Genomic DNA, 19,232 nt, shown 5'->3' with positions numbered 1-19,232 from the left:
CCTTGAAACCTGGATCCAAACCCGTAAGACAAAAACAATATCCTATTAAGGGGGAGGCTCTAAAAGGACTGAAGGGGTTAATCACAAAATTTCTGAAATATGGACTTTTGGTAGAATACGAGTCAGAATATAACACTCCTATATTACCGGTAAGGAAATCTGGAGGAAAAGAATATCGACTAGTCCAGGATTTGAGAGCTATAAATCAGATAGTTCAAGATATACACCCAGTAGCAGCCAATCCCTATACTTTACTGACATCTCTGAAAGAGGAACATAAATGGTTTACTGTACTAGATTTAAAGGATGCCTTCGTTTGCATACCTCTGGATATACAAAGTTAAAGCATATTTGCTTTTGAATGGGAGAGCCCTGCAATAGGACGAAAGATGCAATTGACGTGGACTGTACTTCCACAAGGATTCAAAAATAGCCCCACAATATCTGGGAATCAGTTGGCAAAAGAATTAGAAATATGGAATAAACAGAACCAGGAAAAGGGAACATTGTTGAACTTAAAAAGGCATTGATGATGGCCCCTGCCTTGGGTTTACCTGATCTAACCAAACCTTTTGAGCTGTTTGTTCATGAGAGGCAACATCTGGCCCTTGGAGTGCTGGCACAACGTCTGGGATCCTGGAAACAACCAGTAGGATACTTCTCTAAACAGCTTGACAACGTAAGTAAAGGATGGCTGGGATGTTTACATGCTGTGGCAGCAACGGTATTGCTGATTCAGGAAGCTCGAAAATTGACAACGGGCCAAAAGATGGTGGTATATGTACCACACATGGTGGTAACTGTTTTAGAACAAAAGGGGGGTCATTGGCTATCCCCCAGCAGAATGCTGAAATACCAGGTTGTCTTGCTGGAACAAGATGAAGTGGAATTAAAAACCACAACTATTGTAAATCCAGCAATGTTTCTGTCGACAGAAAATCCGACAGGAAGTCTAGAACATGACTGCCTGCTAACTGTTGAACAAGTCTATTCCAGCAGATCGGACCTGAAAGATGAACCTCTGAAAAATCCTGATTTGGAGTTATTTACAGATGGGAGCAGCTTTGTGAAAGAGGGAAGACGAACGGCTGGATACGCTGTTGTCACCACTACCAAGGTACTGGAGTCAGGAACGCTACCTGCAAATACCTCGGCACAGGAACTAGAATTGGTGGCATTGAAGCCAGCCTTGCAAATGGCAGAAGGAAAGAGGGTAAATATATGGACTGATTCCAAATATGCATTTGACGTGATTCATGCTCATGGGGCTATCTGGAAAGAAAGAGGACTGCTCTCAGCCCGAGGATCATCGATAAAACATAAAGAAGAAATCCTCCAGCTCCTAGAAGAGGTGCAGAAGCCAAAGGAAGTGGCGATAATGCATTGTAAGGCTCATCAATTTGGTCAGACAGCTGTAAACATAGGTAATCGATTGGCGGACAAAACAGCAAAGGAGGCTGCGGAACAAGGTATCCTTGCACTAGTACCAGTAAAACAGATAAAAATCCTGAATCTGAAACCAAAATATAGCAAATTGGATGAGCAATTGGCGGAACAATTAAAAGCATCACAAAATACAGAAGGGTGGTGGGTAACGCCAGAAAAGCAGGTAATAGTAACCCCGCAAGTTATGTTAGAACTTACAAAAGAAAAGCATGCTCAGACACATTGGGGTGTAGATGCTATGGTCTCGAGTTTAAAATCATCTGTAGTGTGTGTAGGAATGACAGGAATAATTACGTCGATAGTGGCCAAGTGTCCAATTTGTCTCAAAAATAATCCCTTAAATCGGAGAAAAGCACCCTTAGGAGTTACAAAATAAGGTAATTCCCCAGGAGACTATTGGCAGGTTGATTTTTCTGAATTGCCCAGGCAAAATGAATTTATTAGTATTAATGGATACATTTTCTGGATGGCCGGAAGCCTTTCCTTGTCACACCAACAAAGCAAGAGAAGTGGTTAAAATATTGTTAGAAGAAATAATACCAAGGTTTGGAGTACCAATAGGCATGTCTTCTGATAGGGGACCACATTTTGTAGCAGAAATAGTTCAACAAGTAAGTAAAATTTTAGGAATAAATTGGGATTTACACACCCCCTGGAGGCCGCAATCAAGTGGGAAAATTGAAAGGATGAACCAAACATTAAAAAGACAAGTAAGTTAGATTTGTCAAGAAGTATCTTTAAAATGGCCACAAGATTTACCATTAGCACTTCTGAGAATCAGAATCCAACCAAGACCTAAAGATGGTGTAAGTCCATATGAAATCTTGTATGGCAGACCTTATCAAACTCCTCTAATCCCAGGGGATATAAAAATAGCAGAGGAAACAGATTTAAAAATGTATTTGATTTCTTTAGGAAGAACCCTCGAAGCACTCCGAAAATACATTGTGCTGACTAGATCGCTTGCTTTGGATATATCTGTGCATCAATATCAATCAGGTGATTTCGTGTGCATAAGGACTTGGAACTCTGAACCACTGCAGGAGAAGTGGAAGGGACCTTTCCAGGTACTGTTAACAACTTACACTGCGATCAAAGTAGAAGGAGTGGAACCGTGGATACACTACACTTGAGTGAAGAAGGCCCCTTCTTGGAGAATCATCAATAGAGATCCAGAGACTGCAAAACTAATTTTAAAATATGTCTAAAAGGGGGGCTATCATTGTAAAATATGGAAAGAATGAAGTCTGACCTGGAGATTGATGATGATGGGAGCATTGTTTAAAGTATTAAAAGTGAAAACAAGAAGTAAGGATCCACTGTCAATAAAAGTGGAACAGTTAATATACTTCCCTAGAACTCTGGAAGAAAATTGGCTGGACAAAATTTTTAATGGATAGGGGTGGAATCTGAGTTCCTGTGTAAAATCCTTAATTAGCACGGGGCTACATTTGTTAATCATATTTTTAGTGATATTATTTATTATTGTTTAAAAAAGGAACTCGCCAACAAAACAGCTTTCAATCAAATGATTATTCAGGCAGTAACCAAAAGACAAGATTTAAGTGATTCGGTCACGACGCTCCCACCACCATATAGTGGACAGCGGATAATTGAATTGTTATAGAATCATTATTGACAGTAGAGTATTGAATCAGTGTATAACTAAAATATAATTTAATTTAGGATGGAAGTATTGAAAAAATGGTGATTTCAAAACTTCCAAAGGGGGGAAATGTAACCAGGGTAATAGAATCAGTTAACCATAAACATGAACAATGTTGCTATGTCCCTTGCACAGCCCTATCCACCTGGACATTAGGTCTGGGAACGGAGGGTCTAGTCTCTACGTAACCATTAACGCTAACCGTAGTGGGTAATTGTGTTTCTGTCAAGAGAAATGATGGAGTGTGGTTCTGTGAAGCGGACTGAAGAAACTGACCAGGACTGCCAAGCTTGCGAGCCAGCAGGTAAAAGGTAATTCCGACAGGGGGAGATCGCAACCACCGACTCACAGACCCCCTACTCAAGTAATACCACCTACTCAAAAAGGAACAATAGAAGAGAGTAACTGAGTCTGCGCAACCATTTACGTAAGAAGCGAGAAAAGTTTACACCAATCGCCAAAGAGAATAATACTGAATATGCATGAATAAAATAAATATGTATATTTCTGATCTATATAAACTGCATGAAAAAGGTATGAGGTATGCATATGCATACCTCATGGAATTATCCCCCGTGCATCCAGCGCTGCAATAAAGAATGCCTGCCTTTTAACACTACATTGGTGTTACGAGGTTTTATTCACAGATTTTCGGTGACAATAAGCTTTTAAATGACCTTATCAGCAACTAAGATTCTTGTTAATCAGTAGAGATTACATTCCTTCCATAACTGCTAAGTGACTTAATAAGTTTTTTTACAGCAAAGCTGTGTTTAGGAAGGGCTGTGTTCATTTTGTCATGAAACAACTTTCTGAGTACATTATGCAGTCCTTGAAAGTAATTACGACCTGCCCAGACAAAACTCCAAAACATTCTGCTTTTTCCATCTACTCACTTCCTTTTGCTTTTTGCCTCTTGCCACACTGTTCAATGTGCTGTTTTCTCGCAGAGAGTCCACTGTGTCTCCGTACAGGAGTTTGATGGCCCGAACAAGGCGGGCACAGGACCGGCTGTGGTGGAGGTAGCAGTGTGGGTGACAGTAGTCAATGTGGGTACATATGAAACTTTGCTGGTTGCATAATAGGATCATAACCTTGAAAAGAAAAAGAAATAAATTATCTATAGAATATGAGTTATACAGAGAATGGCATAGGGCAGGCAGTGACGGGACCAGTCAAACTAACTTTTCCACAGCCTAGCTGGAGAGGCATGAAGCTCAATATAGCTTTTTGAAAAGGTGTATGTGTCTGTGCAGAGCTCCATACTTGCAAATGATTTACAAACTAGCTAGGCGTGGCTAAAGAAACATCAGTGTTAACAAAGCAAAGAGACAGAGCTGCTGTAGATGTGTATGTTTGGCAAGATTAAGTCTGAGGAAAACGGTATTCTCTCAGTTTGCAGAAAAGCTGTTGCACTGCCACTCTGAGATGAGGGGGGGCTTAGACTAAAAATTGTCAGCTACTCAATCATCATTAAAGCTGCAAACCCACCAGGTTCAGGAGTTAGTTTCCTTCAAGGAAGGGGAAAGGAAATGTCTCAGTATGCTCTCAAGTAGGAATAAACTGTGCCAGTTGTTCTGCATATGCTTCCCTCACTGTTCTTGTGTAGGCCCAAACTAGCTTTATGTTAGCTGGTTCAGTTACTGTTTCTAGCAGTGCTGCCACATGACGGCAAAGAGCTGTAAAATCCATCTAAGAAATAGAGTAAATATTTGGGCATTTAGCTATTCTGAGCCATTCTTTGCTGTATCAACACTGCTATTAGTCCCTAAACTAATTAATTAAAGACAGCCTTGGGTAATTCTACACTTCAGTGACTGCTCTCTGGTGTAACTCAGATGGTTTCTTTCTGGAGTAGCAGAGCTCAGTCCAGCAGCTCTTTGTACATTGGTCTTCATGTCACACACAAACACTTAGCAGCACTCTCAGAAAAACACACAGGCATCCCCATCCACTGTAGGTCATAACTGGCCCTTATGAATCCTTCTCTTCATCCCATAACCTAGTGCAGAAATACCCAGAGCTACCAGAAAGAGGTTATCCCACCTTTTCCATCCATTTATTGTCTGTGCAGCTACAGTCTGCTGGCTCTCTCAAGTAAGGCAGCCACATCACTCTCAACCTTCAAATATTTAGGTTTCCAAGAAGTCAGGACTTTAATTTAAAGCAAACCTGCACTGCATATGTGGGATTCTTGTCTTTGCTTGCCTGTTCTGGCCTCACGTTATTTTGGGTCAACCAGGTATAACTCAAGCCACTACTGTTGTATCAATGTACAAATGGTATAACTCTGATCAGCATTGTATAGCCTCTACCCAGCCTCTGGTCCACTGTTGTTACTTGTAGTAATGGTACACTGACATAGAGTGAGGACATAATGCGTCAGGCTGCCGTAAACGACAGGCAAAGGAAATGCTGCTGCATGCATAGAAGTAACTGGAACCAGAGATCCTGTTGAGTGGTTTTCTCATGATCATTAAATAAAGCAGGTTTTTGGTTTGCCTGTAGTTTTAGTGACCATCCACCCACACTTTCTTTCCAACAAACAAAAAGAGAAAGTTCTCATGTGATATTGATACTTATGTGGCATTAACTGGAACAGGTAATTTTTCGAATCTTCCTTTCTCCTATGCAGGCCAATCACATGTAAAATGAGACAAACATCTCAAGTTCCCGTCAGTCTTTGACTTGTATTTATGAGTCCATGCGTCCTCCCACACTGAGCAAACGCACCATAATTTATCCTAAGCTGCTAGCTGGGGAGATGTGTTTTTCCTCTAAAAGTTCATCACCTCGTACATGCTCTCATGTCTAACACACTAACTTTAGTACACTGGAATTTCCAAATCTGACAGAGAAGTGGGGTAGTCCAGGTAGACCAGATTAAGGTACTAGCTTGGAAGACATGACATTCAAGTTCCCTGCCCTGCCACCCTCTTCCAAAGACGACTGGTTTTCAAATCAAGAACTGCTTCTGACATTGCAGTATTTTAGATTAATCTTGTTCTTGCCTACACCCCATAGGAATGGGGCAGTTGAGAGCAGACTGTGTGAAATACCTGGGGGAAAGAGGGGAATATCAGCTTGTTATTGGCAGCTGTCTATCCCAAAGGCAACTCAGAAGTCGAAAAGCATCTGTCCTCATACACATGTACAGGATACAATCAGTCTGCACACAGGCAGTCAACCCAGCTTTTCTGCAAAGCATGTGCACACGGGCGCACTGACCATACTGCACCATCACAGTGTGACATGAGGCAACAGAGGTAGAGGTGTACAGTCCTTGGATACAGGTGGACTGAACGGGGTAGACTTGCCCAACTGACTTTTGGCATGTCTAAGTCACGGGTACAGAGATCACTAAAACGGATGTCTTAGGCTCTGCATGACCAAATCACATTCACACTGTTGTACTCCCCAGCTGTTGGACAGAGTTGAAACTACCCACTGGGTTAGACATTGTGACAGAATGCATCTAATGGAATCAAAGAAAATGTTCGAAAAGTATTTTCCTCCCCCAAAGGTACGTAACTAAGCTCATTGCCATAGAGTTAATGGAGACAAAAACATGTAAACTGGCTAAAAAAGGGGTTGGAAAAACTCCCTTAGGAAAAATCTTCTGGTAATTAATAAACATAGTGGTCACAACAGAACCTCCAGCTCAAGTAGCTTCTAAAATGCGATTTCCCAGAAGCTGGGAGCCCAGCTCCCATTGTAGACCATTATGTTACTCTTCCTGAACTACCCACTGCTAGCCATGCTGGAGATAAGATACTGAGCTAACGGATTTTTCAGCTAAGGTGGCATGGTTGTCCCTGCATGCCTGGAGAGAAACTTACAAACTAAATATATGAAATGGACAGAGGGAGCAAGACAAAAACTTCCTGGTTTTAGTCCTTTTTTGAAATGGCAAACAGATGATTTCCAAAAGTTGCAGCTTGCTTACACTTCAGATCCTTGATGCTACGTGGAAAAAGCACAGATTGTGATCTGGTTATTGTCACACAAAGGTTTTCCTAATGAAAATGCCATGCTTGAAAGTGCTGCCGGCAACTCATACTTACATGCAGCCATGACATGTTCTGATGATAGTTCTCCTCCATGCCTGTGTTGCTCAGCACCTCGGGCTCAATGCTAGGTTCACTCGTGCTCCAAGGGCTCCCTTCTTAAAAAGAAAAATACCCAAAAGGTGGTTGTCTTTATGGCTCCCTATGTGCTTAAAGACTAGGGACAGCACTTGTAAGCCAGGCCAGCCTTGTGGGAACAGACCAGAATACACGGAATATGCCCCACTGTGTTTGCACACCCCTCCCCAGTCCTTGTATCAAGCTGGCTTGACAATTACAAGAACCATTTAGACTAGGCTTACGGGCCATCTTGTCAGTAGCAAACACTGCTCCCTCCCCACTTTTTTTTTAATGGAAGGGGAGAAGGTAAACAAAAAACATCAGAAACAAATTCTTTGCACCATTCAGATGCTGCAAATGGTTGGTGTAGTGATCTGCATTGACTGGGCTCTGTGGTTAAAAATGTCAATAAAAATCCAACCAGAAGTGGCATCCAACTGGAAATGCCAATGGGCAAAGTCACTGCTAATTGCCCATGGAAACTGCTAATGTCATGGGGATGAAAGGGGAAAAAAATCCTGGTTCTAGCACACTAGTTCTAAAGAACTCAGGTGAGGGAGAGATTGCTCTGGGAATGTCACTGATTCCTGTGTTTCCTCTAGCCATTCCATAACTATGGGCATCCTGTAATACTAATATTAATGCTGTTAAGAGATGGCTGGGGATGAACTCCAGTTAATACTTTCTTTCTCCTCTTTAAGTGAATTGTGACTGGCCAAAACAAACAGAACAGGCAATCTCACTCTCCATGTTCACCTACTGAAGCATCTTTTGGGCAACATAAAAATGACCATTAAGCTTGGGAATTTATTTCAGCTCCAAATGTACCCAAACCATAGTTTTTGGTTAACACCCCTTGCAGAGGGAGCCCCTTTAGTTCAACTGTGACGGAGATCTCTCATGGCAGGATGCACATTTGTTTTCCATAAGATAAATATATGAGGATCCATCTTTCAAAGACTAAGGCAGGCATCTGTAAACTGTAAAAATACATGTGTATGCCAATATGCAGAAACATAGTGTGTAGCATGTACATGTTATGTTCTACATATAGGAATATACATATTACATGTCACAACATGCCTGTGGCATCATAAGCTACATAGAATATGAAGTGCATGTCCATACATATATATATCTCCTATCTGTTAATATGGACAATAAAATATCATATATGCATATGTCCTCACGTATTCATTGTATCATGTGATTTAGTGGTGTGTGTGTATGTGCATATACACACATGCATGTGCTCCCCTAAAGACAGCATGCATTTAGCTGGCAGGCACCAGCATTCCAAGAGCTCATGCTCTAACACAGAACTCTGAATTGATAACCAGTGTGCGGAGCCAACTCTGCACCCAGGATTTGAACCATGTTCCTCCCATGCCCTAGCTCAGGTAGTCCCTGAAGAGGACTCTAGGTTTTTCCTAGCCTGCTGGGGTGGGGTCCTCTTGTCATTTCTAGCTCTGCTGCAATCACATGCAGAGTTTAGGTCCTGCCTATTGCTCCCTCCCTTTCCACCCACTCATCTAAGTTACCTATATCAGTGACAGTGTCCCTGCTGTGGGACAGCTGCAGCTCCTCATTCTCAGACTCTGAGTCCTGCCGTGATAACTTGGTGCTCTTTAGGCTGCCGGCCCGGCGAATGCTGGAAAGGGAACCCCCCTTCTTCACCCGGAAACTGCGGGTTCCTTTAATCTGGAGCAAGCGGGAGCCTCCTATCCTGATCTTCCTGCTGGGAACTGTATTAAAAGAATAAAAGAGGACTTTTTTCCCCTTAATTTTTCCCCATTTAAAAAAGAAATATATCCTGGCCCTCCCCTCCCTCCCGACCCTTTGCTGCCAGCCTGTATTGCAGCATCTTTTCTTCTACCAAGAAATGTGGGGCCAGAGGCTCCATCCAAAGCCACCGCCAATGCAGTTCTGTCAATCAGGCAGTAAAGATGCTTTATGGAAATACGTTCAGCACCTCCTTTCCTGGAGACCTGGTACATCACCTCAGGCCTTGCTAGTATTTGGAATTGGCCCTTGTTCAATCACCAGCAAGTAGAGTCAGCTGCTCTAACAGAAACCCAAAATGTGGACAAGGAAAACCTACGTTTCACACCAATTTGAATAAATTCCTACCAGGAAACAGGATCTGCCCATTGGATGTAAATTGCGTTTTTCTTTGCCAGCCCCTGGGGTCTGCATTAGTGCAGAATCACCTCTTGCTAGGAAGAGATGGCTGAATCCCTAGCATGAACAAGGCACCATCAACAAACTTATTTTCCTGTGAGTCTGGTTCTGTAAACCTCACTGAGCTCTGCAGTAGGATCAATTATTTACTCATGCAGCACATGTGACTGCAGAAGGGTAGTCTGCTTCATGAGGTTAGCACACAAGGCTTCTTTGAAGTAACATTTGCATAAATCCGTGTCTCTGCATGTTACTCTTCATCATTAGAATGCTTTGGAGGAAACCGGAGCATGTAGATCCTCTCCTTCAGACAAATCAGCAGCTTTCAGGCATTAACAACATCCATTGACACTCTGCATTTTTGATGAGCACAGACATGAAATGGTTCAATGTTCAAAGCACTGTCTGCGCTTTCATTCTCCTCTTAGTTCAAAGGCAGTACATGGCAGTATGTCAGTCCAAATGTTGCAACACTCAGTCATTTTACTGCAGATCTAATCAGGCAAGGCCATGTGTGATAGATTACCTTTTGGTGTGTTGTTGAAAATGAACAGGATACAGCTTTTTAGATACCATGGGTAAGCAGAAATAATTTAATCGAATTGTATTTTGGCTTCAGGAAAAAAAATCAAACACACCTTTACTCCTGAGAATGCCCCTAATTCCTCCAGAACCCAATTCCCACTCCCACTTCCAGTGGCTAACATCCTGGCCAAAGACTGCTGGATAGGTTTTGAGAGCTACTTCTCAGTCCTCACAAATCATCTGGGCAAATCACTGTTGAGTGACCAGAGAATCTCCCTCCAAGCGACTATGCTGAGTACCTTAGCAATCACTACTTATAACTGCATTTCATGAAGTCTGCAGAATCCCATTTTAGCACTCAAATAGTACATATGATCCTCTGAGAACCTGCGTCTGTCTAGCTTTAGTGTCTGTATTTCAGACCTACCTGGAGTAGATTCTATACAGTAAACTCGTAGCTTTTGGATAGCTGTTAAGCCACACCTGGGGTGAGCAATGAGAGCAAAGTTTTTAACACTCAGGAAAAAAATGAAAGGAAACAGATTAGTACTCATCAAAGAGGTTGAGATACAGAAACCTGTCACTGCAGGCGAGAACAATTTAGTTATATTCACAGAACAGCATTTTCTTATCTAGAAAGTGTAGATTACAAAAGATGCCTTTGCATCTGTTATGTATGGCCCAGGTGGATCCCCAGAAGAATATGCTGTGGCCAGAGAAAATAACATAATCATTTCAATTTTAACACATAACATTATCTTGCATTTATTTAGCTTCCAAAATACTGCAAATACAATTTTGATAGGGTATATTGTGATTTAGCCTTCCTACCATATCACTTTTCCCATCTCTAAACGTAGTAAAGAGGCAGCATTAGCAAAAGAATACTACATGACAGCTTAGGGGAAAGGGAGAAACGGGAAAAAAACCCCAACTGAAAATGCAGGGAAAAATGTAGTTTAACAGAGTCAAGGACGCAGACAGTTAATACTGTCTTTGCAAAAATAACTCAGTTCTACATTATTCCTGTAGCATAGCAACACATGAAAGAAAACCTAAGTCAGCATTGTCTCTATAGTTAGAGACTGGCCACCAGCATTTTCCAGCAGAACTGCATGCCTGTAGGCATTCTCTGACTCAGGTTGCATCCCAGTGGATAGGACTGTTGCCTGAGAGGCTGAAAAGTGGTTTTGCATAATTGTCATAACTATCTTCAAAAAAAAAACCCCACACCAAAACCAAGTTTTCCTCATCTAAATAGTTAGAGACATCTTACCCCACTGATCCTAGACTCTCAGACAGACCATAAGGCTGTGTGCTTCTATGGGCTGCCAATATGCCAAGAGTACAAAAAAACGAGGTGAAGCACGAATTTATTCACCTCACCTTTCTTAGGTGGATACTTAGCTATCTTCACAGAAGTAACTGTCCCACCTGACACACAATTTTGGAGGTGGTTTTATACCATGTAAGTCTTGGAAATAGGTCTAATATTTTCTCTAGTAACTGTGGCAGGGTCACAGCTGAAGACAACACAGACTTTATCCAAAGCCCCCTGAAGTCAATAAAAGCTCCTCTGAATCATTAATACACATTACAGTTCCTACAGGATAACAGCCAGAGACTCCATCCTTTTTAAACAATCATCAAACATTTATCCTTTTCAAACAATCATGAAAATTATCATTCAAACATCTGCACTTCTATATGGCTATTATGAGACAGAATGTAAACAGTTCTAGAAAACTTATTAGAGGGAGAATCATTTACAGGTAACTGGCAGTTTAGCCTCTAATTGCAAATACGCATGATGACTGTACATTGTATTGCAACACTTGTACCATCAGACAGTATGTGAGTTTTGCATGAGATGGCTCAAAAATGGAAACAATCTGCTGTTCTCAGCAAACACAGTGAGCTTGAAGTTTGCTTCTACAGTATATTGGTAACATTAATCTGCTAGCCATCAAAAGCCACATAGGTGTGTGTTTTTCATGTGGTAGCAAAGAATTCAAGAGATCAAGTGATCAACCACTAATTCTGTGAGATGCCATGACTTCCAAACCAGTACAGATTTTCACAGAAAGATCCTGGTCTTCCCCGCTATCTGTGGTTTTCCCAAAATGAGAAATTGTAATCAGAATAAAAAACAAACAAGAACACTTTTGATCTTTATTTTTTAAGTAAATCAAATAGTGATGCTTCTCTCAGCATACCACTGAGACACAGTTTCAAACAAGGCATTCTCCTTTTTAGATATCTTGCAATGCTCTGAATTGTTTTCAGTCTTAGCAGTGTTTTATAAAATTTAACATCTTTGCTTCTCACATTTGTTATATTGAACCTCAGAGGCCAGAAGCATCTCAGAAATGATTCAAAGCCACGTGACTCCATGGCCGCCTGCTTTTCAACACAGTCTATGCAAATGAAAACATAAAATCAAGCGCCACTTCACAAGCCCTGAGAACACAAAAGCCTGATACTGCTGACAAACCTTTTTTCTCCTCGAAACCAGCCTCAGATTTGAGGGTGTGGCTGCTGCTGTGCAGGGAATCCTTTGAATCTTCATTTTCATCCAGAACCCCAGCAAAGCTGATTTTTCTTTCATACCTGTGCCGGTCCATCTCAGGGTCCAAACGCAGCCTGCAGCTCTCCAGATCCTGTAGCAGAATGTAGACCACACAGATGTGCCAGCAGTATGGCCCCCCATGCTTTTCACTGCAACCGTAAAGGCTTCAGGAAGAACTGCTTCAGATGGGAATTTATTTCTATCACACAGTTCTCCATCAGCCCTGACACTTTCTAATCCAACTACTCTATGGGCTTGTAGCACACTGACCCACACTGTAAATGCCTCCCGGATGAAAGAGTACCAGGTGTTAACACACATTTCTTGTTAACACTGCTGAGTAAGTTGGTACCATGTCTGCAGGCTCATGAGGGGGAAAACACGTAAATGGTGCCTAATGGATAGGTGACAATATAACGTGGCTGTTGCCCAAGGTGCTGGGTGGATGGTTAGGTCTCTACTCCAAAAGGCTCCCTGTATGCACTGCCACTGTACTCATCAGAGGAAGAAAAGCTGAGAGAAAGCTAGCTGACAGTGTGACAGTCATGACAGCATGGCCCAGAGCAAGCTTTCTGTGTGTAGATCAGGCTGAAAGGACACAGCAGAAAACAAGAAGTAATAAAAATGTTGGTTGTACTGAAGTTCTGGAAAATAAACAACATTGCACCAGAGAAAAAGCTAGTTTGCACCATCATTTTCTCCTATGGCACCATTTGTGCCACGTACTAGCTACCAATTTGGGCCAAAAAAGCAAAAGTCCTAAGATTCCACATGCAATTATCATCCACTTTCACTAACTACAACTAGAAAAAGGAAAGGAAGACTGTGAACACCCACACTGGCAAACACAGTTAAAATGCTGGGCTCTTTAAGAATATCATCTGTGCCTTTTGAAATCATCAGCTTTAAGATCTCTCAACTCAAATGTAACTAGCTGAAATCTAAGATGACACAAAGCTCCTTGCTGTGAGTTAACAGCTGATAGATGTGAATGATAACATTACTGAAATTATCCAAAGTAGTAATTCCGGATAAAATTCTGTAGGCTTAAGAGATCTCATACTTGAATTTGCATACAAAACTCCTGTAGAAGTTACTGGGAGCTACCTGGGTAGTGACAAAGTCTGCTACTCTAAGAGCTGGTTTGGGGAGCAAAAAAAAAAGGTCTTCTCAAACACATGTTCTAGACTGAGCTGTGCTGAAACAGATTAACTAGCCTATCTAACACCAGCCAAAGGTCCCAAACCATCTGCAGTCAGCTTTGCATCTGCAGGGGAAATTATCATAAATGATTGTCAGAAAAGCTAACAGTTGATTACCATAAGGGAAATATTTTGACTTTGCTCAGTAACAAAACCTGAGATATAAAAAGGTGGGTTCCTAAAGTAATGATTTGTAGTATCTCTAGCATTGAAAACTTCCATGTAAAAAGTTTAAAACATATCTAACACAGTTTAGGATATGAAACAAAGGCTAAAGCATTTCAGGATAAAAATCGGTGATGAAATCTGTCTGAATTACAGCAGCTTCACAAACTAGCATGCATAAGCTGAGTCACAATAGCAGTACAGGTATATTCTTAGGGCATGGTCAGAGTTCCCCTCCCTGGAGTATTTAAACACAGTATTCCTCCCAGCTGTTTGCCAACATGCTTACACTGGAAATTGCTGCCCCCACAAAATAGCCAACAGAATGAAATACATACTCTTAGCACACAGTTAATCTGACTTTATCTATCTTCAGCAACTGTCAAGCCAAAACAAATGACTTTCCACCACAGCAAATTACAAGTTCCAGTTCTCTGGCTCTACTGTGTCAGTAGCAGGCTCCAGGTGAATGTATTCATCACTCTCAGGCATTTGCAAAGCGAGCTTGTATCTACTCCACCAGCTTCAGTAAAAGGCTTTGATTGAAACTTCAGGCAGGAATGCCTGTCTCACTCAAACATAGGTAAGGGTGCTTGTGCCCTCAGCCTGGCAAGTCTGGATGGACTGTGGTTAGTTAAACTGGTTCACCACAACTAGTTCAGCTGCAAATGCTTCAGTTCTTCAAGGCTGCTGAGCCTGTACTCATATCTATGGCACAGGTATGCCTGCAAACACCAATGGAAGTGCGATTTCTTCTGCTGGAATTTCAGCTTTATGGACCATAACATTAGGTACCTGAATATCTTGGAAAGGAAGTATCACTCCATAAATACAGAGACTTCATATTTTGATCTAGAGTGCTGTTAGCTCCTCCTCCTCTCCCCCATACAAAGTTAAAACTAGCACTCTATGGCCATTTTCTCTAAAAGGCTCTTGCATAACATGACCTTAAGGTTTCTTCTGCCTATGCATTGCAGAATAATTCCTCCTCTTTCTCTCCCATATACAAGTCTGAAAAGCTATTAATCAATTGCATTGCTATCTGGCACAAAAGCACAAATTTCCGTTGACCTTCATTATCCAACATATTCTTAGTTCCAAGCCTAACTACTTTATTGAGATGAGTTCTAAACCCTGGTATTATCCTGCTTTTGGATGCAGTAATTTATTATGTAGTAAAAATATCAACAAAGTGTTTAGGAAGACTCCTGCTGAATTTAACCCCGTTTTTTTAAAATTACGCTTCTTGCATACCTGAGGGCTGAGTCACTTCATCACAGGTCATCTACAGCCTTTGAAACCAATTTCAGAACCTAATTACAATAATGGCCAGCTAAATTAGCCTGTCAAGCACAACTGTCATCAGTAAAATTTGATTTCAGTCTGTCATTAACAAAAAACAGAATAGTAGGGCTAAGTCCTTCATGTTCACTTGGAAACTTCTCATTCTTTCTTTACAATTTTTATCCTGATTTCCTAAAAAAATTAGGCTTAAAAGATGAAACTGCCATTCAATTCTCATCTCATTCCATGCTAATCACCTCTGAAGCTTATGGTCACCTTCAACCCAATTTGACAAATAACTCAGTACCTGTGTATTTTGTGAAACAACAGTCTGAAGGCAAAATTGAACCACATTATTAGACATTAGGAAATCCACACAAGCATGAACCACTGGAAATCGGGTTTCATGGGTTCTGCTGTTCACAAGATTAGTTGTCACCTAATCAGTCATTTAGTTTACTATTCATGCCAGGATTTGCCTGTGCCTCTCTCAGTCTCATTGAGGTTTCTTTCTTTCTTTGCTCATTTGTCTCTGTTTCTTTCCTTTCTTTCCCCAGTCCCTTCAATTCTGTTGTCTAACCCAAGCCAAAAATCCACAGCTTTTAAGCTCCAGCAAATTCTCTGTAAACCATCCTCTTCATTTTCTCATAACTGCTCAGTTGTCTGTCAACTGGCCCTCCTAATCAGCTAGGTAGCATGTGTGCTGTCACCTCCTACGGTCCATCTTCCACACCTCTCAGGCCACCGCACTCCTCCACCTGCTGCCCTCTTCTCTATTTTGAAACTTTCTTGAACTTCCAGTACATGTGCTTCCACAGCCTTCTCTTCATCAACCCGTTTGATGTGCGCTGACCATGGCTCCCTCTTCAATGTGTATTGTCCACTTACCACAAGAGGCTCAGTACGTGGCCTGGGCATGTAGGGAAAGGTCTCTCGAAGAAAAGTGGTTATCTCCAGAAGAAGCTGACAGGCTGCCATTTTCAGTGCAAAAGGACAACAACATTTGGTAGGATTCACAGTGCCTAGGAAACAAGATTTCTGTGGTGAGCAAGGACATTATTCAAAATCTGGAACCAAGAGGTGATGGACATTTCCACATGTGGTGCACAATGCAAGCTAACGAGAAGGAAAACCCAGAGTTCTACCTATGCTACTTTTCCTACACTAAAAGGAATCTAGTCAAACAAATATCAATCCATGTATTTACCAGCACATGCAATGACACTAACGCACTACAGTGTACAATATATTAAATTAGATTACATTATATTATAGTGAAGAAACACTAATGTTCTATAGCATATATTATAGTATATTATGGTGAAGTACCTACTAAACATCATCTTATAGCATTTTGTATACTTTTCATTTAAAGTTAAGAAGTAGGTACCCCTATTCCACTTTACAGTTTTGCATTCAGCCAAATCTTCTGCAGTTCCAGAAAAGATCCACTTTAAAATACAGGAAAATTTCTCAAAATACATGGAGTTATGACTAGCCAGCAAAGAAGTGCTGTGCGTCTTATTAGTTACTTCCCTGAAAACTGGAAAAGACAGCCTCCTTTGAAGTTAGGCTTCTTTATTTGCGCACAGAATCCAAGCACTATTTAAAGATAATAAAGAAAAAAATCTCAAACTGTTTCATCAAATTATACATTCAAATGCTTAACCTGACAAAGGGAAAGGGAAGAGAGATTATCGAAATACTTGAAGTTTTGTCTTCACTGAGTCTAAACAATCAGCTTCAAAAGCCCTATGCTTTGTAACCCAGTTAATGCCATTCAAAGCTTGAGAAGTATGAAGGATTCTTTAGTGCATGATCAATTTGAAAAATATTCTTTAGGATAATGGGCAGCAAAAAAAGGAAACAAAAAAATTAGCTGTGACAACAACTAACCACACCCATTGTTTAATAATACCTGATATTACCATCTTAAAGACACTTCAGAGAGTTTTCCATTTTCAGTTGCTTTCCCCCATGTGATCTAATTAATTTTTGCAAAGAAACAGTCCAAACCAAACAACTGAGAGGATGCCACAGTGACCAGATAAAACCAGATTAATTCTATGATGCTTGCTAATTCCTCTGTACACATTACCAGTAATGAATTATGGACTTTGTAGAAACTAAAATAATCTGAACTATCAAATACAGATGAGGCATACAGCGTAATGGAATATCCAACTGCGTATTTTATGCTCTTCAGTCTACTCTCTACAGCATACAGGGCAGTTTTTGAAAAACCTCTGCCTTGAGCAAGAATATAGATCAATTATTTTCAGACCCTGGCTTTTATGAGAGTACTTGAGCTTTTACATGGCTTTCTAGGCCACAACCTCTTCTCTCTGTTTGCTTGTCTTAGACCACCGTTTTAAAGCAGCTCACATCCCCTTATGAATGCCTTATCAGTGGCTAAACAGGGACAAAAAATGCGATTCTGTCACTTGGTCATGGGAATGCAGTTGTTCTTCACCTTTCAAAAGTCATTCCTGGTGCAGAAGAGGGAAAATTTTATGTGCACTCTCCTGCTTTGGATATATCCCTTAGAGGGCCAATAAAATATCCAGGGCAGCTACATACATTCCTGTAGCTGCTAGCGCTGGCACGCCACATAATGGCACATGGGAAGGTCTAGCTTAGGGCCAATACCTTCTCTTGAGATCATTTCCCACAAATGCCATTTCACTGCTCCCAGCTACTCCTCTCTACTCCAAAGTTGGCCTAGAACCACAGAAAAAGAAATGAGAAGATACATAAATGGTGCTAGCACATTACATCCAATAGCAAATAACAGTACATATACACAGGAACTACTACATTACAGCACATATGTATATACAAATGGTGCCTGGAGAGGTCATAATGTTTGTTACCACCTTCACCTACGCCTACAACAGTATGTGTTCTGACTTAATTTATTTTGATTGACAGGCTGTGTTATAATTTGCATGCCTGTCGAGACTTTCAGTATCAGTGATCTGTGACTCTCCCCTCCCACCATTATGTACACACACACATAAATGTGTGTTTTAATCATCTTCTTGTTACACAGGTTTTAAATAATTTTTATACTGCTGTGCTATTTCTGCCTGAGAATCAGGCAAATATACTGATGTCAAGATTCAAAAGCCTTTGTTAGAGCCGTGCCAGTTCACATCAGGTGGGGAGACTAATGTTAAGAAACAGAAAAGCAGCTGCTCTTACACAAATATTTTGGCAGAAAATAGCTGGGAACAATGGGAGTCTGAATGACTTTTGGCACTCAGGTGACAGCAAGACTCCAGAAATAAATTATTATCCTGCTTATAATTGCAGTTGCCACTATATAGAAATTGCAACTCACTGCCTGGTTTCCCCTCCCCCGCTTCCTTTCCTTCGAAGTCTTTCAGTGCTGCTACCTATCTGCCATGTTGTACATCAAAGCACAGAAAGAACAGGGGAGGAAGCTGTGGTGAAGGTGAGGGAGTGGGAAATACAGCTGGGTGGCAAGAGGATGTAAAGAGAAGAAAAATTAAGTGCTCCTAAAGCAGAGGTTCTTACAAGCGGGGGTTCTTGTAGTAAAGGGAGTCTCCTTACTGTCATCTAAAAAGTCTTCTTCCTCATCCTCCTTTCTCAGATGCCTCTTGGTCTCCTCATCATAAATGAGGCCCAGCAGGTTGGCAGGGCTCTCACTCTCAGCATGGCACAGCTCGTTGAGGCGAACACCGATTGCCTGCAGAGAGGGAGAAAGAGAAAGCAAAGGAAGTGAGAATTTCAGCCCAACTCACTGGTGGTCAAGGGCTTTATCCTGTGCAGGCTGTGGAGATGTACTAGCCAGAATAGAACGTCCTGACTCTATTTTTATTGTCTGTGAAGTGCAGTAATGTAGAGAAAGGGATTGTAATAAATGTATACATATAAAATTTGTTCTCAAACCGGCTGATGGAGAAAGAGGAGAAGCCCTGTGATGAATGAGTTAACTTTGTTCATGAAATCGCACATGGGTGTTAGAGTTTCTTTTGCAACTTAAGCTGGAGCTGCAGACATCCCGAGGAGTGAACAACCATTTGCTGATAAGTAAGGGAATG

The 19,232-nt window shown here is 41.2% G+C and overlaps 1 protein-coding gene across 16 annotated transcripts in view; it reads right to left on the bottom strand.

Moving 5' to 3' along the window:
• UNC80 (unc-80 subunit of NALCN channel complex) overlaps positions 1-19,232 on the bottom strand; it is a 138,775-nt gene that overhangs the window by 61,148 nt on the left and 58,395 nt on the right. For 9 of the 16 annotated variants that reach the window (XM_075429995.1, XM_075430002.1, XM_075429996.1 and 6 more), the window contains 6 exons: positions 18,706-18,877; positions 16,054-16,187; positions 12,440-12,605; positions 8,781-8,984; positions 7,177-7,277; positions 4,009-4,206 (listed from right to left, as the gene is read on the bottom strand). In XM_075429995.1, the coding sequence (XP_075286110.1) occupies positions 4,009-4,206; positions 7,177-7,277; positions 8,781-8,984; positions 12,440-12,605; positions 16,054-16,187; positions 18,706-18,877 (975 nt within the window). The remainder of the gene's footprint in view (positions 1-4,008; positions 4,207-7,176; positions 7,278-8,780; positions 8,985-12,439; positions 12,606-16,053; positions 16,188-18,705; positions 18,878-19,232) is intronic. The other 7 variants (XM_075430001.1, XM_075430004.1, XM_075430005.1 and 4 more) reach the window with 4 other exon arrangements.

Source organism: Opisthocomus hoazin, chromosome 9 (genome assembly GCF_030867145.1).
Source record: "Opisthocomus hoazin isolate bOpiHoa1 chromosome 9, bOpiHoa1.hap1, whole genome shotgun sequence".
Taxonomy (NCBI): domain Eukaryota; kingdom Metazoa; phylum Chordata; class Aves; order Opisthocomiformes; family Opisthocomidae; genus Opisthocomus; species Opisthocomus hoazin.
The sequence above is the reverse complement of the archived record's forward strand: the minus strand, read 5'-3'. Positions and strand labels throughout refer to the sequence as shown.